Source organism: Wolffia australiana, chromosome 2, assembly GCF_029677425.1.
Source record: "Wolffia australiana isolate 7733 chromosome 2, ASM2967742v1".
Lineage (NCBI taxonomy): Eukaryota > Viridiplantae > Streptophyta > Magnoliopsida > Alismatales > Araceae > Wolffia > Wolffia australiana.
The window spans coordinates 214,984-233,896 of NC_135836.1; the positions used below are offsets into that span (position 1 = coordinate 214,984).

The following is an 18,913-nucleotide window of genomic DNA, read 5'->3' on the forward strand; positions in this document are numbered from 1 at the left end:
ACGATGGTACATGGTAATGGTAGATGCTATGTGTGAGCGGCTGTCGGTGGAGAAAATTGTGGCAGGCAAAATTGGGGTGTGCTAGGGGGGATCACAATGAGGATGACCTGTAATGGGCTTTCGAGGCTATTGGGGAATGTGAGTGGTGGCATAAAGATGATATTGATGCGCATGTGACAACACATAAAGATGATACTTAAGCAGTGGTGAGAGGGTGTGGTTGACCAGTAGCACTCAATTGACAGTAACTGAAATATTTTATTAAATCAACTGCTGGAGATTTTTATGAACCATATTTGAGTTTGATTCAATGAAAAAATATTTCCCAGGATAAAATACATATCATAAAATTTGAATCTTGTGATTTCGTGAATGCATTGAGAATATGTTTCAATTTTGAATCTCAGTGTGGAACACAACATTGAGTGATATTAGCGAATAAAGTAAATAATATGAGTATTAGAGAGAATAACAAGCCGAGAGAAAGGGTACCAATATTTAAGGGAAATTAAATTTATATTTTTACATATGTTGGAAGTCTTCTATATGCATTCAGACCTTCAAGTATACCTAGAACACTAGATAAGTATTCTTACTGAAGCTTATCAATAAGTAATTAAGAAAATTTTGAGATTATTTTATTGATTTATGTTTATGGAGAATCTTTGAGAATTTTTTTTGGGGATTTAGCATTACTTATTTTGTGAGTTAAGTGGGATATTTAAGCGATTGAAATGTCATCATTAGTGCATATGTTTGAATAAAAGACTATAGAAACATATTTTAGTGTTTCCTAGAGGGACTTGAGGGAAAAACAGGAAAAGGCTTTGGGAGCCAATCCTGAGGAAATTTTGGGGGCCAACTTAGGGGAGTTGACATTATGGCTCTCTACCGAAGAATTTGGGAATCATGGAGTTTAGAAATGAACTGATTTTTCTACTTTGTTGACATCCTCGTCAAAGTATCTTATTTTCAAGTAGTTTTTCTTGGGATCCCTCACAGAAACTTGGGTTAGGTTTTCCACAAACCATGGAAGATGATGAAGTGAATTAAAGGGCCTAAAATTTAAAAATATCATAAAAGGTGGAACGACTAACCACTAAATCATTCCTAACTAGGATGAATAATTAGGGTTGGAATGATTTTAGTGACTAAGGGTACATTTAATTCATATATAACTATGTTAGATATAAATATTATTAATTGTAAAATTATACTAAAATGATTACCGCAACCCAACTCCTTGGAAGTTATTAGTGACCTTTTATGCCCATGTACAAGTCTAGTTAATTACTTTATTAGCCAAATATTTCTTTATTGGTTAACTTTACACATCCATAAAACCATTCATTATAACATTAATAAATAAATCTATATGAATTAGGTCTAATAACATTAAAACTAATGTGATTGCAATATTCTTGAATAGGATTATACATGAAAGTTACAAGTACTCCTTAAAATGTTTCAGGATGGTGTCTCACTTCTGATACTTAAACAAAGTAAAAATTTATAAATGTATTCAAGGTTCATGGTAATTGAATTTTATAAGGTGTTTGAGCATAAGTTTTATGGGGTTCAGTAGGATTAATATCAGTTGTGACAAAGACAAGTGCAAACAATTTACTAGAAAGTCGAATTATCTATCTTAGGGCAAAGCACATTGGCATGAAAACTTACTTCATTAAAAAATTAATTGAAATAAAGATGCGTAAATATTTATTAAATATTTTATTGTAAATAGCACTTTTCATGTTTGGAACACAACAATACATGAGTCTTGTTAAAAACTAGGACGTTGGAAAGAAAAACTTAAATTACGCTTTGTGTCTATGGTTTTATAATACCTTGATGATCAATGAATAAGTGATTTTTCACATCATAGCTTCTTTGGCTTCTGATTTCTCTCCATTCTTCCTCTTTTTCGGCGCTGCCAATTCTTCATGGGACTTGAACACTTAAAAGCGGTATTTGATTGGGACTAATTAATTAAACAAATTCAATATTTAGTACTAAAGATCCAGGCAAGGTTTTCATCCTCTTTCTCTTTTTCTGCACCCCTTTCAAATTCTGTTCTTCATGTTAGTATAGGGGTAACATCAAGAAATGCAACGAAACTGGGAAAGTCAAAATTCAGAGGCCAATATTTTAATCTGTCCTTGGTGGCCATGGCCCCAGCCTTTGAGGTCGCCCATCCTGAGATGGCGAAGTGCACAGAGATGCGCAGCTTCGAATTCTTCTGGCCCCGGTTGAGTGCTAACCTTTATGGCTTTAATAGCCCCGTCGATCATTATCATGGTTGAGTTTGGAGAAGCCAACTCAGCGGGCAGTTTGACAGATTCAAACTAGAAAAGTCAGCTCAGAAAGATGATATATAGATAGATAGATAGATAGATAGATAGATAGATAGATAGATAGATAGATAGATAGACAGATAGATAGATAGACAGATAGATAGATAGATAGACAGATAGACAGATAGACAGATAGACAGATAGACAGACAGATAGACAGATAGATAGACAGACAGATAGACAGATAGATAGACAGACAGATAGACAGATAGATAGACAGATAGACAGACAGATAGACAAATAGATAGACAGATAGATAGACAGACAGATAGACAGATAGATAGACAGATAGACAGATAGATAGACAGACAGATAGACAGATAGACAGATAGACAGATAGACAGATAGACAGATAGATAGACAGATAGACAGATAGATAGACAGATAGACAGACAGACAGATAGATAGATATATAGATAGATAGATACATAGATATATATATATATATATATATAGATAGATAGATAGATAGATAGATATATAGATAGACAGACAGATAGAGTACGTTTACAAATAGATAGATTGATACATAGATATATACACATATTAAAAAAGGATAGATAAACAAATAGTCCATATATTCTAGTCTGAATATCGATGGATGAGACGGGGGAGAGGCCAAAGAAGTACGCTAAAATCTTTCACACAAGTTTTAGAGTCGTCAAGAAAAAGGCAACCTGTCTTCGTCTCACGCCTTTTCTCTATACACTACCAAAAACCAGCCTGTGAACAAAAATTTGCGTAGCCTCTCGTTGACCTTTTTTGTAGAAAAATGGACGCCTAGGCCTCACGCGGTGATTCCCTATCTCTACCATGTTTCTCTCTCTCTCTCTCTTACTCTGTTTCTTCTCTCACTACATCTCTTACTTTGTCTCTTCTCTCACTCTCTATCTCACCCTGTCTCTTCTATCTCTCTAACCCAGTATCTTCTCTCTCTCTCTAACCCTGTATCTCTTGCCCTGTATCTTCTCTCTCTCTAAACCTGTATCTCTCTATCTTACTCTGTATCTCAGACATACTATCTCGCTCCCTTACCCAGTCTCTTCTCTCTCTCTCTCTACCCATGTATCTCTCCCTCTTACCCGGTCTCTCTTTTCTCTCTCTTACCCTGTCTCATCTCTCTCTCTCTCTCTATATATATATATATATATATATATAAATATATATAAATCTGTTGCGGGTGTAAATATTTTTTCGTAGGTTTGGAGTTAGACCGGTCGGGGGCCTCCTTGGTGGCCGGTTTTGGGTGTGGACGGGTTGAGGTCACGTCGAACGGGCACCCACATAAATGTCCTCATTTCTCGTTGGCGGCCCGTCCTGGGAAGCCACGCCTAATCTTCCCTCTCTTGCCTCTTCCATCGCTCTCCCTCGTTGCCCACGTATTTCCCTCCGAATAGGTGGCCACTACGTCCCCTCCCCTACCCCCTTCTCATCTCCGTCGAGGACCACTGAGATTGAGCGAGAGCGGGAGCGAGAGCGGGAGCGAGAGCCAGCGATAGATAGACAGATAGATAAAGAGAACGTTAGAGAGAGCTAGAGAGAGAGAGAGAGAGGCTTTCTTGCGGTTCCTACCCGTCGAGCATCGCAGAAAGTCTGGCGGATACTTGGGGCGTACGAATCGGGAAGCTCGAGGAAAGCCCCACGCGACCCCCGTGTCAAGGGGCGGGTTAACTTGGCCTTCTCCATCAATCTCCTCGGCTCTCTCTCTATCTGTCTATCTATCTTTCCTCGTTTCTTTCTATCTGTATATCTCCTCGCAATACGCGAAAAAGGAAGGCTTTTTCCGTTTTCTTGGCTCAAGGGTCGGCGAGATTACTGTTGCCCCAAGGACCCTTGTCTCTCACGAACACGACGATGGCGGCCGCGGGCGGCGGTGGTGGTGGCGCCTCCGTGTTCACCGACGAGGAATTGGGTGAGATCGCCGGCCTCAAGCGCGGCGAAGATCACATCGAAGTCACCTGCGGGTGCACCAGCCGCCGCTACGGCGACGCCGTTGGCAGGCTTCAAGTCTTCGTTTCCGGTGATCTCCAGATCGCATGCGAGTGCACCCCTGGTTGCCCCGAGGGTGAGTATCTTCCTCTCTCTTTTTCTCTCCATTTTTTAAATATCTCCATCTCTATCTCTTTCTCTATATTTATCTCTCTATCGCTATCTCAATAAGAGATCTCTATGTCTATCTCTATCTTTATATCTCTCTCTATCTGAATTATAGATCTCTATGTATCTCTATTTCTTCCTTCGTCTCATGCCATTATCGCATGATCGAGATTCCTTGTAGTCTGGTGCACGCGTTATGTTTGAGGATACTACCCTTCGGCGTGGCTAGCCGAGAACTAGGAGTTCTTTCCATGCAGTGTCTTCGGCTGAGGGATGATAATGTGAAACTGTTACTGTTGCGTTGTTTCTCTCACTGATCATCTTCTTCTACTCTGTCTTAGACACAGAGATGGAGACAGAGAGATAGACGTAGAAGGCCTGGGTAGACTCGCTTTGTTCTCTTCTGGGTTTTTTCGTCATGGCCAAACGATGGTGTCATGTCTCTCTCTAAGAGTATACTGAGTACTTCCCAATGCAGGGATCCTTAGCCTCTCCTCTAGTTATTCACGTACGCTTAAATCCTGTATTCATCGTGCATCAAGTGAACAACCTTCATCGTTTTATTCTCATCATGGCCATCGCATACTGGAGAGAGATGACGATGGAGACAGATATGAAGACGAAAAGGTGATGGTAACAAAGATAGATCCAGGATTTTCCCTCATGGAAAACGACGGCGTTCTCTCTCTCTCTAGAATCTTTAAGTGAAATGCAGGTATCCCTCTTTTTGGGGAGAAATAATACCACTATTTTCCCAGCATGCGCCAAAGGAAGAACCTAAGATCTCTGCGTTTTTCCCTTGCTGAAATATCCGGTGGTGCTTGTTCTGATACCCCGAATGAAACATGAGCTGCCTATTTGATTTTCCCATCGAAATTTCCTTTCCATGGAGGGGAAAAATTCTTCTCGGCATTCTTCAACTCAACTCATCCTCTTTTCTTTTGATGATCGTCAGAGATTATCCTGGGATATCGCCGACAAGTTTTGAGTTTTCCTTGACCAACTATGACTAATTTCCTTTGTATTACGCAAGATCATGATGTGGGATGGGTGGTGTATGAAGAAATGGAGGTTGACTTAAGACGTGGGATGGTTAATTGTGCAGGGAAGTTGACTCCGGTGGAGTTTGAGAAGCACTCGGGGAGGGAGACGGCGAGGAGGTGGAAGAGTAACATATGGGTCATCGTGGAAGGGGTGAAGGTGTCGCTGGCGAAGACGGCGCTTCTGAAGTATCACAACCAGGCGATGAAAGTGAAGCCTGGGAGCGGGACGCACAAGGGCGGGGGTGGGGGCGGGCGACGGGCACACCGGGACGAGTTTGTGCGGTGCGCGTCGTGCGGCAAGGACAGGAGGTTCCGGCTGAGGACCGCCGAGGAGTGCCGCGCCCACCACGATGCTCGGGCCGATCCCCATTGGAAGTGCTCCGACATGCCCTTCGACAGGTGATCCTCCTTTTTCTCTCTCTCTGTCTCTCTCCCTCTCTCTATATCTGTCATTCTCTCTCCGTCTCTCCTCTCTCTTTTGTTCTGTGTCACACTGTCACTCCCTCCCCCCTCTCACTCTCTCTCCTTCTCTCTCTCATTCTCTTTCTCTCTTGCTCTCTGTCTCTTTTTATCTCTCTCATTCTCTTTCTCTCTTGCTCTCTATCTCTTGCTCTATCTCTCTCATTCTCTTTCTCTCTATCTCTCTCTTTCTCTCTCATTCTCTTTATCTCATGCTCTATCTCTCTCTTTCTATCTCATTCTCTTTATCTCATGCTCTATCTCTCTCATTCTCTTTCTCTCTATCTCTCTCATTCTCTTTCTCTCTACCTCTCTCTTTCTCTCTCATTCTCTTTATCTCTTGCTCGATCTCTCTCATTCTCTTTCTCTCTTGCTCTATCTCTCTCTATCTCTCTCATTCTCTTTCTCTCTTGCTCTCTATCTCTCTCTTTCTCTCTCATTCTCTCTCTTGCTCTCTATCTCTCTCTATCTCTCTCATTCTCTTTCTCTCTCTTGCTCTCTATCTCTCTCATTCTCTTTCTCTCTTGCTCTCTATCTCTCTCTTTCTCTCTTATTCTCTTTCTCTCTTGTTCTATTTCTCTCTCTCTCTTTCTCTCTGTGGTCTCGACAGGTGACATGCCCTTCACTCATTTTTTCTGAAAATTTGAGGCAATTTTGTGTCATCTTTGAGCGAGCGCTGTTTTTTTATTTTTTGTGGGGCTAAGAAAGATGCGATTTGATCGGAAGTTCAGCCTCTCTAATGCTGAACTCAGCTCTGAAGCCCGTGGCTGACGACTCTATCTCTCTCGCTATATTTATGTCTCTCTTTATGACCAAGTCTCTCAGATCCCTCTCTCTCGATATCTCTACGTCGCTCTCAGTATCTCTCTTGTTCTCACTTTCTCCCTCTCCCTTTCTGCGTTTCTCGTGCTTTCTTCTCCACACCTCCTGTGCAAATCACACACTCGCTATCTCTCCTTATATGTCTCTCTATCTATCTATTTATGTATCTATCTTTATATACTTATATCTATCTATCTCTAAATCCATCTCCCTATCTCTTTATGTATGTATATATCTATATATATCTCTATCTTTTTATGTATGTATCCTTTCTCCAAAACTCTACATTCGATCTTTGATTACGCGTCTCACGGCCTCTCTCGCTGCGTGTTTATTTGCTGGGATGCAGGGTGAGCTGCGAGGACGAGGAAGAGAGGGCGAGCCGGAAGATCTACCGCGGCTGCGGTAGATCCCCCCTCTGCAGCGGCTGCACCTCCTGCGTCTGCTTCGGCTGCCCCCTCTGCCGCTTCCCCGACTGCCCCTGCCGCCTCTGCGTCGACTTCCACGACAACGCCTAACTCTTTCCCCCTCTCTCCCCTCTCGTCAGAACACCTCTCTCTCTCTCTCTCTCTCTCTCTCTCTCTCTCCCCTCTCGTCAGAACACCTCTCTCTCTCTCTCTCTCTCTCTCTCTTACCCAGCCGGTACCCACATTGCGGAATTGCACCAGAAGGAAGACGCATTCGAAGATTTATTTATTGAAAAATGGTGTTTTTTTTGTCCCATAACGTCACCGGCCGCGGGGGTTGACGAGCTGGGAGAAGACGGCGGAGGCGGTGGCGCCCTCGTCGGCGGCGGGCGGCGGAGGCGGCGGCGGAGGAGGAGAGGAAGAGTCGAGGATGAGGCCGGCGATGTGGTTGGTGGAGCTGTCGCGGGAGTCGTCGGCCACGGCGGCGGCCTCCTGCAGCTGGAGCGCGTACTCGAGGTTCCAGAGGACGTCGCCCATGGCGGGGCGGTCGGCGGCGTGCTCGGCCAGGCACTTCTCGGCGGTGTCGCCGAACTTGCGGAGCGAGGCGGGGCTGACCTCGGCGGCGATGGTCGGGTCCACGATCTGGGCGAGGCGGCCGAGCCGCTGCCAGCCCATGGCCCATTCGGCCAGGTTCACCTGCTCGCGCGGCAGCGCCGGGTCCAGCGCGGGGCGCGCGCAGAGCACCTCCATGAGCACCACGCCCAGCGAGTACACGTCCGACTTGTCGGTGAGCTGCTGCCGGCGGAAGTACTCGGGGTCGAGGTAGCCGAAGCTGCCCTTGACGGCCGTGCTGACGTGCGTCTGGTCCAGCGCCGGCCCGGCCTTGGAGAGCCCGAAGTCGGCCACCTTGGCCACCAGCTGCTCGTCCAGCAGGATGTTCGTCGTCTTCACGTCCCGGTGGATGACGCTCTGCGCCGCGCCCGTGTGCAGGTAGTGCAGCCCGCGCGCCGCGCCGATGCAGATCTCCAGGCGGCGCCGCCAGGGCAGCGGCGGGCGCCCCCCCCCGTAGAGGTGGCTCCGCAGCGGGCCGTTGGCCATGTACTCGTACACCAGAATCATCTCCGCGCGGTCGTCGCAGTGTCCGATGAGCGAGACGAGGTGCCGGTGGCGCAGCCGCGACAGCATCTCGATCTCCGTCTGGAACTCGGCCAGCCCCTGCTCCGACCGCGGGTTCCCCCGCTTCACCGCCACCCTCGTCCCGTCGTCCAGCGTCCCCCGGTACACCCGCCCGAACCCCCCCACGCCCAGCACCGCCGCCTCGTCCCACCGGCCCGTCGCCGCCTCCATCTCCGCCAGCGTGAACTTGCGCCCCGCCCGCTGCGCCGCCGCCGCCGCCGACCCCGCGCTCGCCGCCGTCCGCCGCGACGACGCCTTGCTCGCCAGGCTCGCGCTCCACCCGCCTCCCCCGCCGTGCAGCGCCAGCGGCAGCCACGCCGACCCCACCCCGCCCGCGCCCCGCCGCCGCCGCCGCCGCGCCGCGCAGCCCACCGCCGCGCACAGCGCGGCCACCGCCAGCGCCGCAGCCGCGCAGCCCGCCGCCAGCACGGCGGCGCGGCGCCGCCGCTTCGACGAGGACACCGGGTGGAGGAGCGCGGCCGCGGAGGCGCCGCCCGCCAGGCTGCCGGCGGCGTTGGCCAGCTTCATGACCTCCACGCCGTTGAGGATGGCGTTGGCGAGGTCCGCGAGAGGGTCCGGCCCGACGCTGACGATGATCTCGGCGGCGGCGGTGGCGTTGCAGACGAGGTCCTTGTAGTAGGGCACGGCGAGCGCGCCGCGGAGGGCGGAGAGGTCGAGGCTGGGCACGGCGAGCGCGGAGTTCAAGTAGACGTTGAAGACGAGCGTGTTCATGGCGCGGCTGACGATGTCGCAGAAGTGGAGGCGGACCAGGTAGGCGAACCCCGACTCGGCGGGGAAGACCCACGTCATGTTGAAGTTGGACCCCGTCACGTTGGCCTCGCCCATGGCGTCGGCCGTGGCGTAGACCCAGACCGGGGCCGTCTCCGGCGTCGGCCCGCCGGGGGGGTAGCGGATCGCCGCCGGGTCCGCCGCCGCCCGCGCCGCCGAGCCGGGGACGTGGAGGAAGGCGCCGTCCGTGGCCCAGCTCCGGCCCAGCGTGTCGTTCTCCGGGGTGACCGCGGGCCCGCCGACGTTGAGGCGGAAGGCCGTCTCCAGCGCCGCCAGCGGCGGCCCCGAGACGGCGCCGCCGCCGCCGGGCAGCGCCGCCGCCTCGGCGGGGACGAGGTCGTCCGGCGCGGAAACGAGCTCGATGGCGCAGACGTAGGCGAGCCGGCCCGCGGCGGGGAGGAAGGTGAGGGCGAGCTCCTGGTCGGGGACGGCCAGGATGAACTCTTTCAACGAGGACTGGTTGCCGCCCGGGAGGAAGTTCTCCATAAGGACGAAGCCGGCCGCCACGGCGGTGATGGGGGCGGCGGCGAGGTCGTGGGCGGAGCTGGCGGCGGCGGCGGAGAAGAAGAGGCGGAGCCAGTGCCGGCCGGGGCGGCGGATCTGGAAGCGGTAGGTGGCCGGGGAGGGGAAGAAGCGAAGGGAGGCGTAGATCGGGGACGGAACGGAGGAGGCGTCGACGGAGAGGGCGCCGTCGCCGGAGGCGTCGAGGGAGACGGCGGAGTGGTCTGAGTCGGGGACGTAGTCTTGGCCGTGGGCCGTGACCTTCTGGGTAGAGCCGCAGACAATGTAGTAGCTGTCCGCCGGTGTGAACGCCCCCGAGACGTGCCACGAGAACTCGCCGAGAAAGAAGAAGAAGACGGTCAAGACCAGTCCCCACCCCGGCGCCATACCCGGCTTCTTCTTGTTCTTCTTGTTCTTCTTCTTCTTCTTGTTCTTCTTCTTCTTCTTCGCCGTCTTGTTGTTGTTCTTCTTCTTGGTTTGGTTGAGGAAGGTGGAGTAGTTCCTCGTCGCTGGTTAGATCGACGACCGGAGGGTCCTTGTCTCGATCTCTAGAGGAGCAGGAGCTGTTTGTGGAGATGGCTGAGGCACGAGGGTAGCTGGGGAAAGGGGATGACGGGTTCAGAAGATCTGCGGAAGCGGATGAGGAAGCGACAATATTTAACTATATATTTAGAGAGAGAGAGAGAGAGTTTGAGAGAGGTCAGTTCAGAAGAGAGAAGAAAAAGACACGGGATATCTGATCTCCTTGAGGCGGAGGAGAAGAAGGCGGTGACCCAACCGGACGAACTACGGCTCCCATTTCATTTGGCCTAGAGAGAGGGAGAGAGTGGGAGAGAGAGAAAGAGAGCGAGACAGAGAGAGAGGTTCACAGCTCATAGATATCAGATCTTTCCAGGCTGGTCCTGGTAAGCCTGTCTTCTACGCACCCGAGGCCACGGCGGAAGCCACCCGCGCCGCAAGGGAAGATGCTTGGGAGGAGAGCGAGAGATTAGTGAGAGAGCGAGAAAGAATCATTCTTTTCTCACCGTTTTCTTCTCTCCTCTTTTATGTCTCTTCAGGTTCAGGTGGGGGGTTTAACTTTCATTTCCGGCGGCAGGTACCCTTTGGAGCGTTATCTACGGGGGGTGACGCAACTCTCAGCTGCTCCCCGTCCGATGAGGAGGGAAAAGCGATCCATCAAGAGAGAGAAACAGCACGCAGTATAATGAACGTGTAACTCACATTCCTCCTCCTCCGACCCAAATTTGATGAATTAACTTGATTCTTTGCTAGTGTTGCGTCACATGCCAGGAAATAGGAAGAATAGGAGGTAAAAGGCGCATGCTATTTTATCTAATATAGTGAAAGACGAGGTCTGCCGTCGGCGTAATCTTCTTCACACGCGTGGCGTGGCACGCTCTTCGACAATCGACATCTCGCCGCGTGGAAGTTTCGAAAACCCTTGTCCGAAATCCGAATTGACCCACAGTTCAGCTACACGAGGGCTGTTCTCGCTCTCTACCATCTCGCTTTGCGTACCTCATACGATGGAGATGCGAAAAGAAAAGCGTCTTACGGCCCTTCTCTCTCAAACAACCATTAACATGCAAAGGAGAGATACATGAATGTGTATAGAGCGAGAGAGAGATAACAAGTTAAATAGAGATCTTTCGAGAGAGTGAGATTGCGAGATAAACAGAGAAATCTTCCGAGAAAGAGCTGGCAAGATAATCAGTGACATCCTTAAAGAGAGGGAATAGCGACATAAATAGAGAAATCTTTGGAGAGATGGATAGCAAGATAAATAGAGACATCATTAAAGAGAGGGATGGCGACATAAATAGAGAAATCTTTGGAGAGATGGATAGCAAGATAAATAGAGACATCCTTAAAGAAAAGGATAGCGAGATAAAATAGAGAAATCTTTGGAGAGATGGATAGCAAGATATATAGAGACATCCTTAAAGAGAGGGATAGCGAGATAAATAGAGAAATCTTTGGAGTGATGTATAACAAGATAAATGGAGACATCTTTAGGATATATCAATAAATAGACGTAGTAAATAGATAAAGAGATGGCGAGACCAATGAGACATCTTTCGAGAAATGGATATATAGAGATATTTTGAGAGAGAGATACCACGATAAAGAGATATATCTTTAGGGAGAGAGAAAGAGGGATAGCAAGATATCTATAGGGAGAGAGAGATAACTAAATAAATGGAGACATCTTTAGATAGAAAACTATCAAGATAAATGGATACATCTTTCGAGACATAGAATAGAGATTGAAAGAGTAAGTCGCTGTTTCCAGATCGTTAAACAGATAGCCATCTTTGGCATTACACTTTGGCGAGAGAAAGAAAGGCACAGTTTTTCGGCGAGGCATCGATGGACATAAATGCTCCACGGAGAGGGAGAGTAATTGGGAGGGTAAAACCTAACACTCAGACCGGAGATTTTTACCCGCACAGTCTCTACCTCCGTAAATTTTCCATAAATATATTTGTGGATGCGCATGTGACTGGCTTTTCTAATGGTGCAGAACATTAAATTGCAGATAGTGTGTCAGAGAGAATGGTATAACTTCTTGTATTATCGTTTTATCTATCTTTAAGCGTTTAATAAACTCGATGAAATCCAGAGAGATAGGTGAAGACAACGCCTCTGAACGACTATCAGAAAGACATACAAAATAATATCCAATGATTGAACTCGTACGCATAATATTCATACGATACGAATAGAGGAATGTCAACATTTTTGACAATAAAATTTGAGATAAAATCAAAATCAGGTCTCAATAGAGTGATTTTATGAAGAAAATCTCATTAAAGGAGGATTAAAGTTTGGGCATTTCATACCCATTCAAATTAGAAGAAGATGTTTGTCTTGCTTCTCAATGTAGCGGATAACGGCATGATATCACTATCTTGCTATGCAATGTCAATCACAGGAGTCAAGGAATTAACCCTCCCATGGAATTAAGAAATCTCCAATGACAACAAACATACATCAACCGACGCCTCGGAGAGGAGCTTTAAGCCAGCCACCAGACTTTGGAGCAGCATCCTTGGCGACTGATAATTACAGTCACTGGCGACCGAGGCACACCACAAATTTGGAAACAGAATTAATAAAGATCAAATGGGATTGTACAGAGATTTGTTATCTGATGCAATACGCTATAGGGGAGGCCCACTAATGTACCCCTGTGCACTTACCGGAGAGTAAGTGAAATGGATATACCTGACTAATGGCGGTATAATATCGTATTGATGATGAGACAGAACCCCGACAGAAAGAAATTATCAAAAGTCGATGTTCACTCCCCATTAACCCTGACAATGGGGTATTTATAGGGAAAACAAAGTATTCAAAGACATTTAACTAATGAAAATGAGATATCTTGTCTTGGGCCATAAGCAGTTGTCATGGCCGAAAGGATGGGGTGGCTGAATTCACCCCCTGCTTTCAGCCATGACAAGATCTTAAGCAATGGGTGGTGGGTGGTCATATCATATTCCCCTATTGCATAAACTCCCACATAGTACTGAATATTTGACTACGTCAAAGAGGATGAATGCCTAGGGATATGAGCCAGAAGTATAGGCAGAACCAGGTATCAATGATGGCAAATTGAAGACTCTGGAAGCTCCTCCGTGCTGGGTAATGGGGATGGTGGCAGTGCTCGATGATGATGTTGTGATGTGCGGCAGTGATATGCCAAATAGCGAGCAACTCCCACATCAACATACTCCGTCACCTGAAAGGAAAAATTATAATGTTCCAAAGAGTAGTCACATGAACAGGTTTTATCAGTGTTAGAATCAGAACTAATGTCGACAATGGTTGGGTGGTTGACATCTTCATTTCCGAATATTTGATCATTGATGGAATCGAGGTTAAAATCGAAGCTAATGGTGATAGGTGTTGCATTGGACGTGCATTGAGCCATTCGTTGGAGTAGAAGTCATACGTTCCTCCAGGGCACTCTAGTGCTTAGTCTTGGAAGAGTATTGGCTTCCTATGGTGTTGCCATCTTTACCAAGTGGGCTTTATTAGGAGTATTTATGGTACATTGAAGATAACAATCCCATAAACAAGGAGATTAGTCTAGTAAGTTGAGGGGATCTTTCCATTTCATTAGGACTTCTAGCACATTAGGGTTTTGAACACTAGGCCTCTCTACAACAAATTTCTCAATAAAAGTTGGAATCAATGGGAAGAGTTCTGGTACTAACATTCTTTCTTGTATGAGGGACGTGAATTGAGGGTCTTTTCTGGGATCTCAGATTTGTCATGATGAGGGATAAGATATGCAACATTAAATGCAGTGCTAACTCTCCGACGTGCTAGAATGTAAAAAACATGAGCACTGGGAGTAATTTTGTGGAGGATATGTAACGGGACAGCACTTAGAGTATGTAGCTGTGCATGTTAATGAGTGAGTCATATTAGATGAAGGCAAACCATGTTCAGCATATAAAATATGGAAAGAGCTCAATCCCATCCAACGATTTGGGGTATTTTCGTAAACATATTCCGCATGTGAAAAAAGGAAATCCCATGAGATGTGGTAGTCGTGAACAAAGACAACGAAAATTTTTTTCGAGACACCTATTTACCACCTCCATTTGTCTGTCATTTTTAAGAAGGAAGACCAAGGAATATTATATTTTAGTCTCTATATGGTGCCACACAATTTTTCAAAAATAAATCAAAAGTTATTATGTCACGGTCAGAGAAAATTGTCTAGGGCACACCACCAAGGTAAACAATTTTTGTGAAGAACAATTCGGCTATATAAGTAGTGTCTTAGGTTTTCTAATATGCAATGAAATGTGTCATATTTAGAAGTGGTAGGCAAAAACAAAGATACTGTCAGATTTTTTGGACGTTGGAGGAAAGCCCAAGACAAAGTCCATGCTGATGTCACACCATGGCTTAACAGGAAGCACAAGGGTTGATGTTGATGGAAATAATGTGGTCGGCAAGCCAATCCTACATTCCACATCTCGTTCCATGTTCATTAATAGAACATATTCATTATAGTGCACGTGTGATGCGTATAATGAAGTCCATGAATACATGATCGGACTTAGCGAATTATGATGAGATCGTAATACGGAGATCACTAGTCTTTAAGCATGTGATCTAAACATTCTTATTCAAAGGAAACACGAGATGGACATCAAATATCCAGATAGAATAGCACTATCTAGCCTCACTCATATGATGAGTATGGTCGGTCCTGTAGTCATTAGTGTGGAGACACTTAGGATAGATAGTGGGTGCTCTTAAGTGGAAAGAGTTCACTGAATTGATTTGTACGAATCCCTAAATGGTATTATACCGAACAGTCAATCAGGTTGATTCACGGCACGGTTGTGTAAGTGATCCTTAGACCTGAGACGCCAAAGATGTCTTGTGGACGGACGGTTCTACTTTGGCGATGGCCAACGAGTCTCTAATCATGGGATTCTAAATGGTCTTAGTTCGGGTACATCAAGAAGTTCACGAAGAAGATTGAGTGGTCAAGATGGGATCGTCCACCCTCGGTATAAGAGGTGACAGCTCAAGGAAGATGATGCAATGAAGTCCTTGACCAAGGCAGTGAAATATCGGAGAAGAGTTCTCCGGTGATTTCCGAATGCATCAGTACTAACTCGGATGACCGATTAGGGTTTGACAATTGACCATACCCTAAGTCATCCAAGGAGTGTCAAGTGGATGAGGGACTATACATACATGGTAACTGATGACGAACAGGTTCCATGAGTGAGACGATACACACTCCTTTATATCTTCTAGGACACGAGGTGTAGCTTGGCACCCCACGTGTCGGAGACTCGAGCTATCGATTGGGTTAAATCGATCTGATGTTAATTAATCTATATGATGATATAGTTAATGATGGCTAGGATGCCAACGCATCGACATTGGACGTGTCACCACCGTCAACCGAAGTCAACGCCGCCGCTACGGACACTCCGCCACCGTCATCGGAAAAAGTCAACACACTGGCATCACGCACGTCTCCACGCACGCACACTCCTTCATGCATCATGACATGTCGCCAACGGTAGATCAACAACTGCCCCTTGACGTGACACGAATCACGTCTCTCGTCTTTAATTTCTCATTGTTAAGTTTATTTTCTCTTTCCTCCAAGGCCTATATGTATAGGCCATGTTTCAAGAAACAGTTAGGCAAGTTTATTTCAAGAATTGAGTTATCTTTCTCTTCTTGGAGTACTTGCCCCAACCCTAGCCTCCTCTCTATCTCCGACCTCCACCGCCGCTGCTGTCGTCGCCACGTCGCCGGACTCCCTCGGTTCGACCTTGCCGTCGCCAGCCCGCTCAGGATCGCCCAAGGCTGCCCCAGGCTGCCCGCCCAAGGCAGCCCTAGGCCACCCCAGGCCGCCCGCCCAGGGCCGCCCAAGGCCGTCCCAGGCCGCCCGCCTAGAGCCGCCCTAGGCCATCCGCCCCAAGGCCGCCCTCGCACGCCGCGTGCCCGTCACCCACGCTTCAAGAAGCCCTTGAAGCTTCTGACCGCGCCGCATACTGTTTAGGTTTCAGGGCGCTGCCCCGAACCCCGCAAGAGGGCGGCTCCCCCCTTGACCCCCCGCCAACTGACCGCGCAGTTGGATCCGCGACACCCTGTCGAAGCGCACATCAATCGTCCCGCCAACGACGCCCCACGCCCAAGCACTCCGGCCACTAAAGCGCGGAACGTCTCATTGACAGGGCCGCTCAACGCCCGGAACGTCCAGATCTTGTCGTCCAGTAGGCCATACAACGCACGGATCGCCCAGTCTCGTCATGACCAGAATTCCCCGCAGCCTCTTCACGCACCCCTGTGCCGAGGTACGCCTGAACTCTTTGGTGTCGACGTGTTCTTCGTCCAGTATTCTGCGAGAATCTTCCACTGCCGACAGATTTGATTTGATTTGGAATTCCCTAAAGTTCCCTCAATCGTGAGATTTCCTCATGAAGCAAATTCGTGTATTGGATTTGGTGCTTCGGCATCGTCGCGGTGGTTGAAGATAGTACTCCCGCCCTCGACGAGGAAAGGGACTGCACCACCAGTATTTCATCAGTTTTAGATTCTAAATTCGATCTCGTGGATTTCTGTGGTCTGTTTTATCCCTCCATCCAAACCCATCTAATAGCCTCCACCCGTCATTGTCATTCCCATCTTCCCTAGTTGTCCTACATCAATTATTTAATTTAGAAGGCAAATAAAGGTTATTGGGTCGCTGAAGTCATTAACTAGACTGATACATGGGCCTAGAGGGTCACACGCAAATGGTCTTTTGAACGTTGAAAGATATACTTAAGTTTTGGGGGTTTTATAAAAAATACCCACTTAGTATAAATAGGGGAAGGCCCTGAATGAAATTCACCCATGCCAGAACTGTTCAGGGGTCTTTCCCCTTCTTCTCCCATCTCCCAACACCCCCTCTCCCTCCTGATGTGATCGGGATGACGTAACGACGCCGACGGAGAAAGAACCAGGCTCGTCAACGAGGAGGAGATCTGACGTGTCGAGGACACGTGGATACGTCAAGAGGCTGCACACGTGAGCAGCTCAACTCGGTTCACTCCGGGATCCAAGGAATCATGGATGCGATCCGTGGAAAGGTACTTTGTTTTAATGTTTTTGTTGATGACGTTCGAGCTGTTCAAGTCTTCCGCTGCGAATCGTTTTCATTTATTTATCCATGTCAAGGCCTCTGAACCCAACATATGTATCCCTGAATTTTGATTGACTTTCTTCCCTAGAGTTCAAGAGAAACAAAATATAATAGTGCGAGTGACATGGCATATCAGACCATACCAAAAAGAGCATCCAGATAGTGCAGCAACACTCTTGGACTTCCCCATGTGTCCTGCTATATCCATATATTTCCTTGAAGCTCCCATATGATAAAGTTTCGTGTGAACGTACACCAAATATATAAATAGTTATTATTGAGTAAATATCCATTAGATAACACAATTTCATCATTGTAATGGAGGACTAATTCTGTAATTGTTGATAGATGGAGGCAAATTCAGGGCATTCCGTCAATAATAATAGGATAGCTTCAAGTGTTGTCAGTATGTGTCATTTCTGGCTAAGGGCATCAGCTACTTAATTTTCAACGTGTGGCTATGTTATAAAATTAAATTAAATGCTTATACATTTTCAACCCACTAGGTACGGCAGGGGTTAAGATATTTTTGTGATCTCAAATATGTGAGAGGCTCATGATTAAATAAAAGAATGAATCTGAAAGCAATAAGATAATGGCACCAATTTTGCAACACTTGGATTATCACGTATAGTTCATTCTCATATGTAGAGTAATGTTGTTTGCCTTCATTAAATTTCTCACTGTGAAATGCAATAGGTTGCCCATGCTGGTTGATAACACCACCTAGTCCCATACTCGAAACATCTCAGGCAACTTTAAAGACCACGTTAAAGTACAAAAGATTAAGTATTGGGGGTTAGGCACCCAAAAAGGTAACTTCATTTGGTAAAATACTTTCTTCTTCTAGATGTTGAAGAAGTGACTCTTGTAGAACTGTAAAAAATGTCTGAGAAGTCCTTGGTGCTATTATCTGGTTTGACTATATACTAGTAGGCCATCAAAATAAATGATGACACATCTGCCCAACAGCTCATAGAAGGGTATGTTATTACATGCATGAATGTGTTTGGTGTTTTGGAAAATTCAAATTGCAAGAATTCACATACATAATTGATAAGCCAAAATAGGGGCAAATTTTACAATTTTATTATCCCTTATCGTTGTTGATTTTAGCTTATACAACAAAATTTATAAACTCTAACTTAATATGTAAAGTGATAAAAATAGGTATCGTCCAAGGGATGCTATTAAGGAATTCAATTAGTGATCTGCTTGAATAAATTGAACCTAATTAGAGTTAATTTAATCTTCAATGAGGATCAAAGCAGCCTGATTACATGAAAAGTTTGGAGAGGGGGATAGAAGAGATGGGAAGAATAGAAGAAAGATCTCTAGATCGACTTCTTTGATCCAATAAAAATGATCAAAGGAGTCAATTAGAGGAGTTAATTAGGAGATTTTGTCTTAGTTTTTTTTTGGGGTATTTGGAAACCGAATTCACTAAGTATTATATCATAAAGGCAATCTAATATATTTTAGAAATTAAACTTTTATAACTTTTTGTTTAATGTGCAAATGGAATAGCTAGATAAATTTCATAATCTCTCCTCTCAATCCCAGTAAGAGCTTGTACATGCCTCTCAC

General features: G+C 46.7%; 2 protein-coding genes across 2 annotated transcripts; one reads left to right on the forward strand and one right to left on the reverse strand.

Annotated features, from left to right (window-relative positions):
- Positions 1 to 3,654: 3,654 nt before the first annotated feature.
- LOC144716448 (protein ULTRAPETALA 1-like) lies at positions 3,655 to 7,501 on the forward strand. The gene is made up of 3 exons (XM_078591552.1): positions 3,655 to 4,419; positions 5,557 to 5,893; positions 7,125 to 7,501. Exons 1-3 carry the CDS (start codon positions 4,209 to 4,211, stop codon positions 7,291 to 7,293), a joined length of 717 nt encoding a protein of 238 aa, XP_078447678.1. The 5' UTR covers positions 3,655 to 4,208; the 3' UTR covers positions 7,294 to 7,501.
- Positions 7,447 to 10,647, reverse strand: THE1 (protein kinase family protein). Its single transcript, XM_078571811.1, has one exon. It carries the CDS (start codon positions 10,033 to 10,035, stop codon positions 7,504 to 7,506), a length of 2,532 nt encoding a protein of 843 aa, XP_078427937.1. The 5' UTR covers positions 10,036 to 10,647; the 3' UTR covers positions 7,447 to 7,503.
- Between the last annotated feature and the right edge of the window lie 8,266 nt (positions 10,648 to 18,913).

What these genes read in the sequence shown, in the direction of transcription:
- THE1 (XM_078571811.1), bottom strand. Translation starts at nt 10,035, where the DNA reads ATGGCGCCGGGGTGGGGACTGGTCTTGACCGTCTTCTTCTTCTTTCTC.
- LOC144716448 (XM_078591552.1), top strand. Translation starts at nt 4,209, where the DNA reads ATGGCGGCCGCGGGCGGCGGTGGTGGTGGCGCCTCCGTGTTCACCGAC. An exon ending in CACCCCTGGTTGCCCCGAGG is followed by an intron (nt 4,420 to 5,556) that starts GTGAGTATCTTC and finishes TTAATTGTGCAG; the next exon opens with GGAAGTTGACTCCGGTGGAG. An exon ending in TCCGACATGCCCTTCGACAG is followed by an intron (nt 5,894 to 7,124) that starts GTGATCCTCCTT and finishes GCTGGGATGCAG; the next exon opens with GGTGAGCTGCGAGGACGAGG.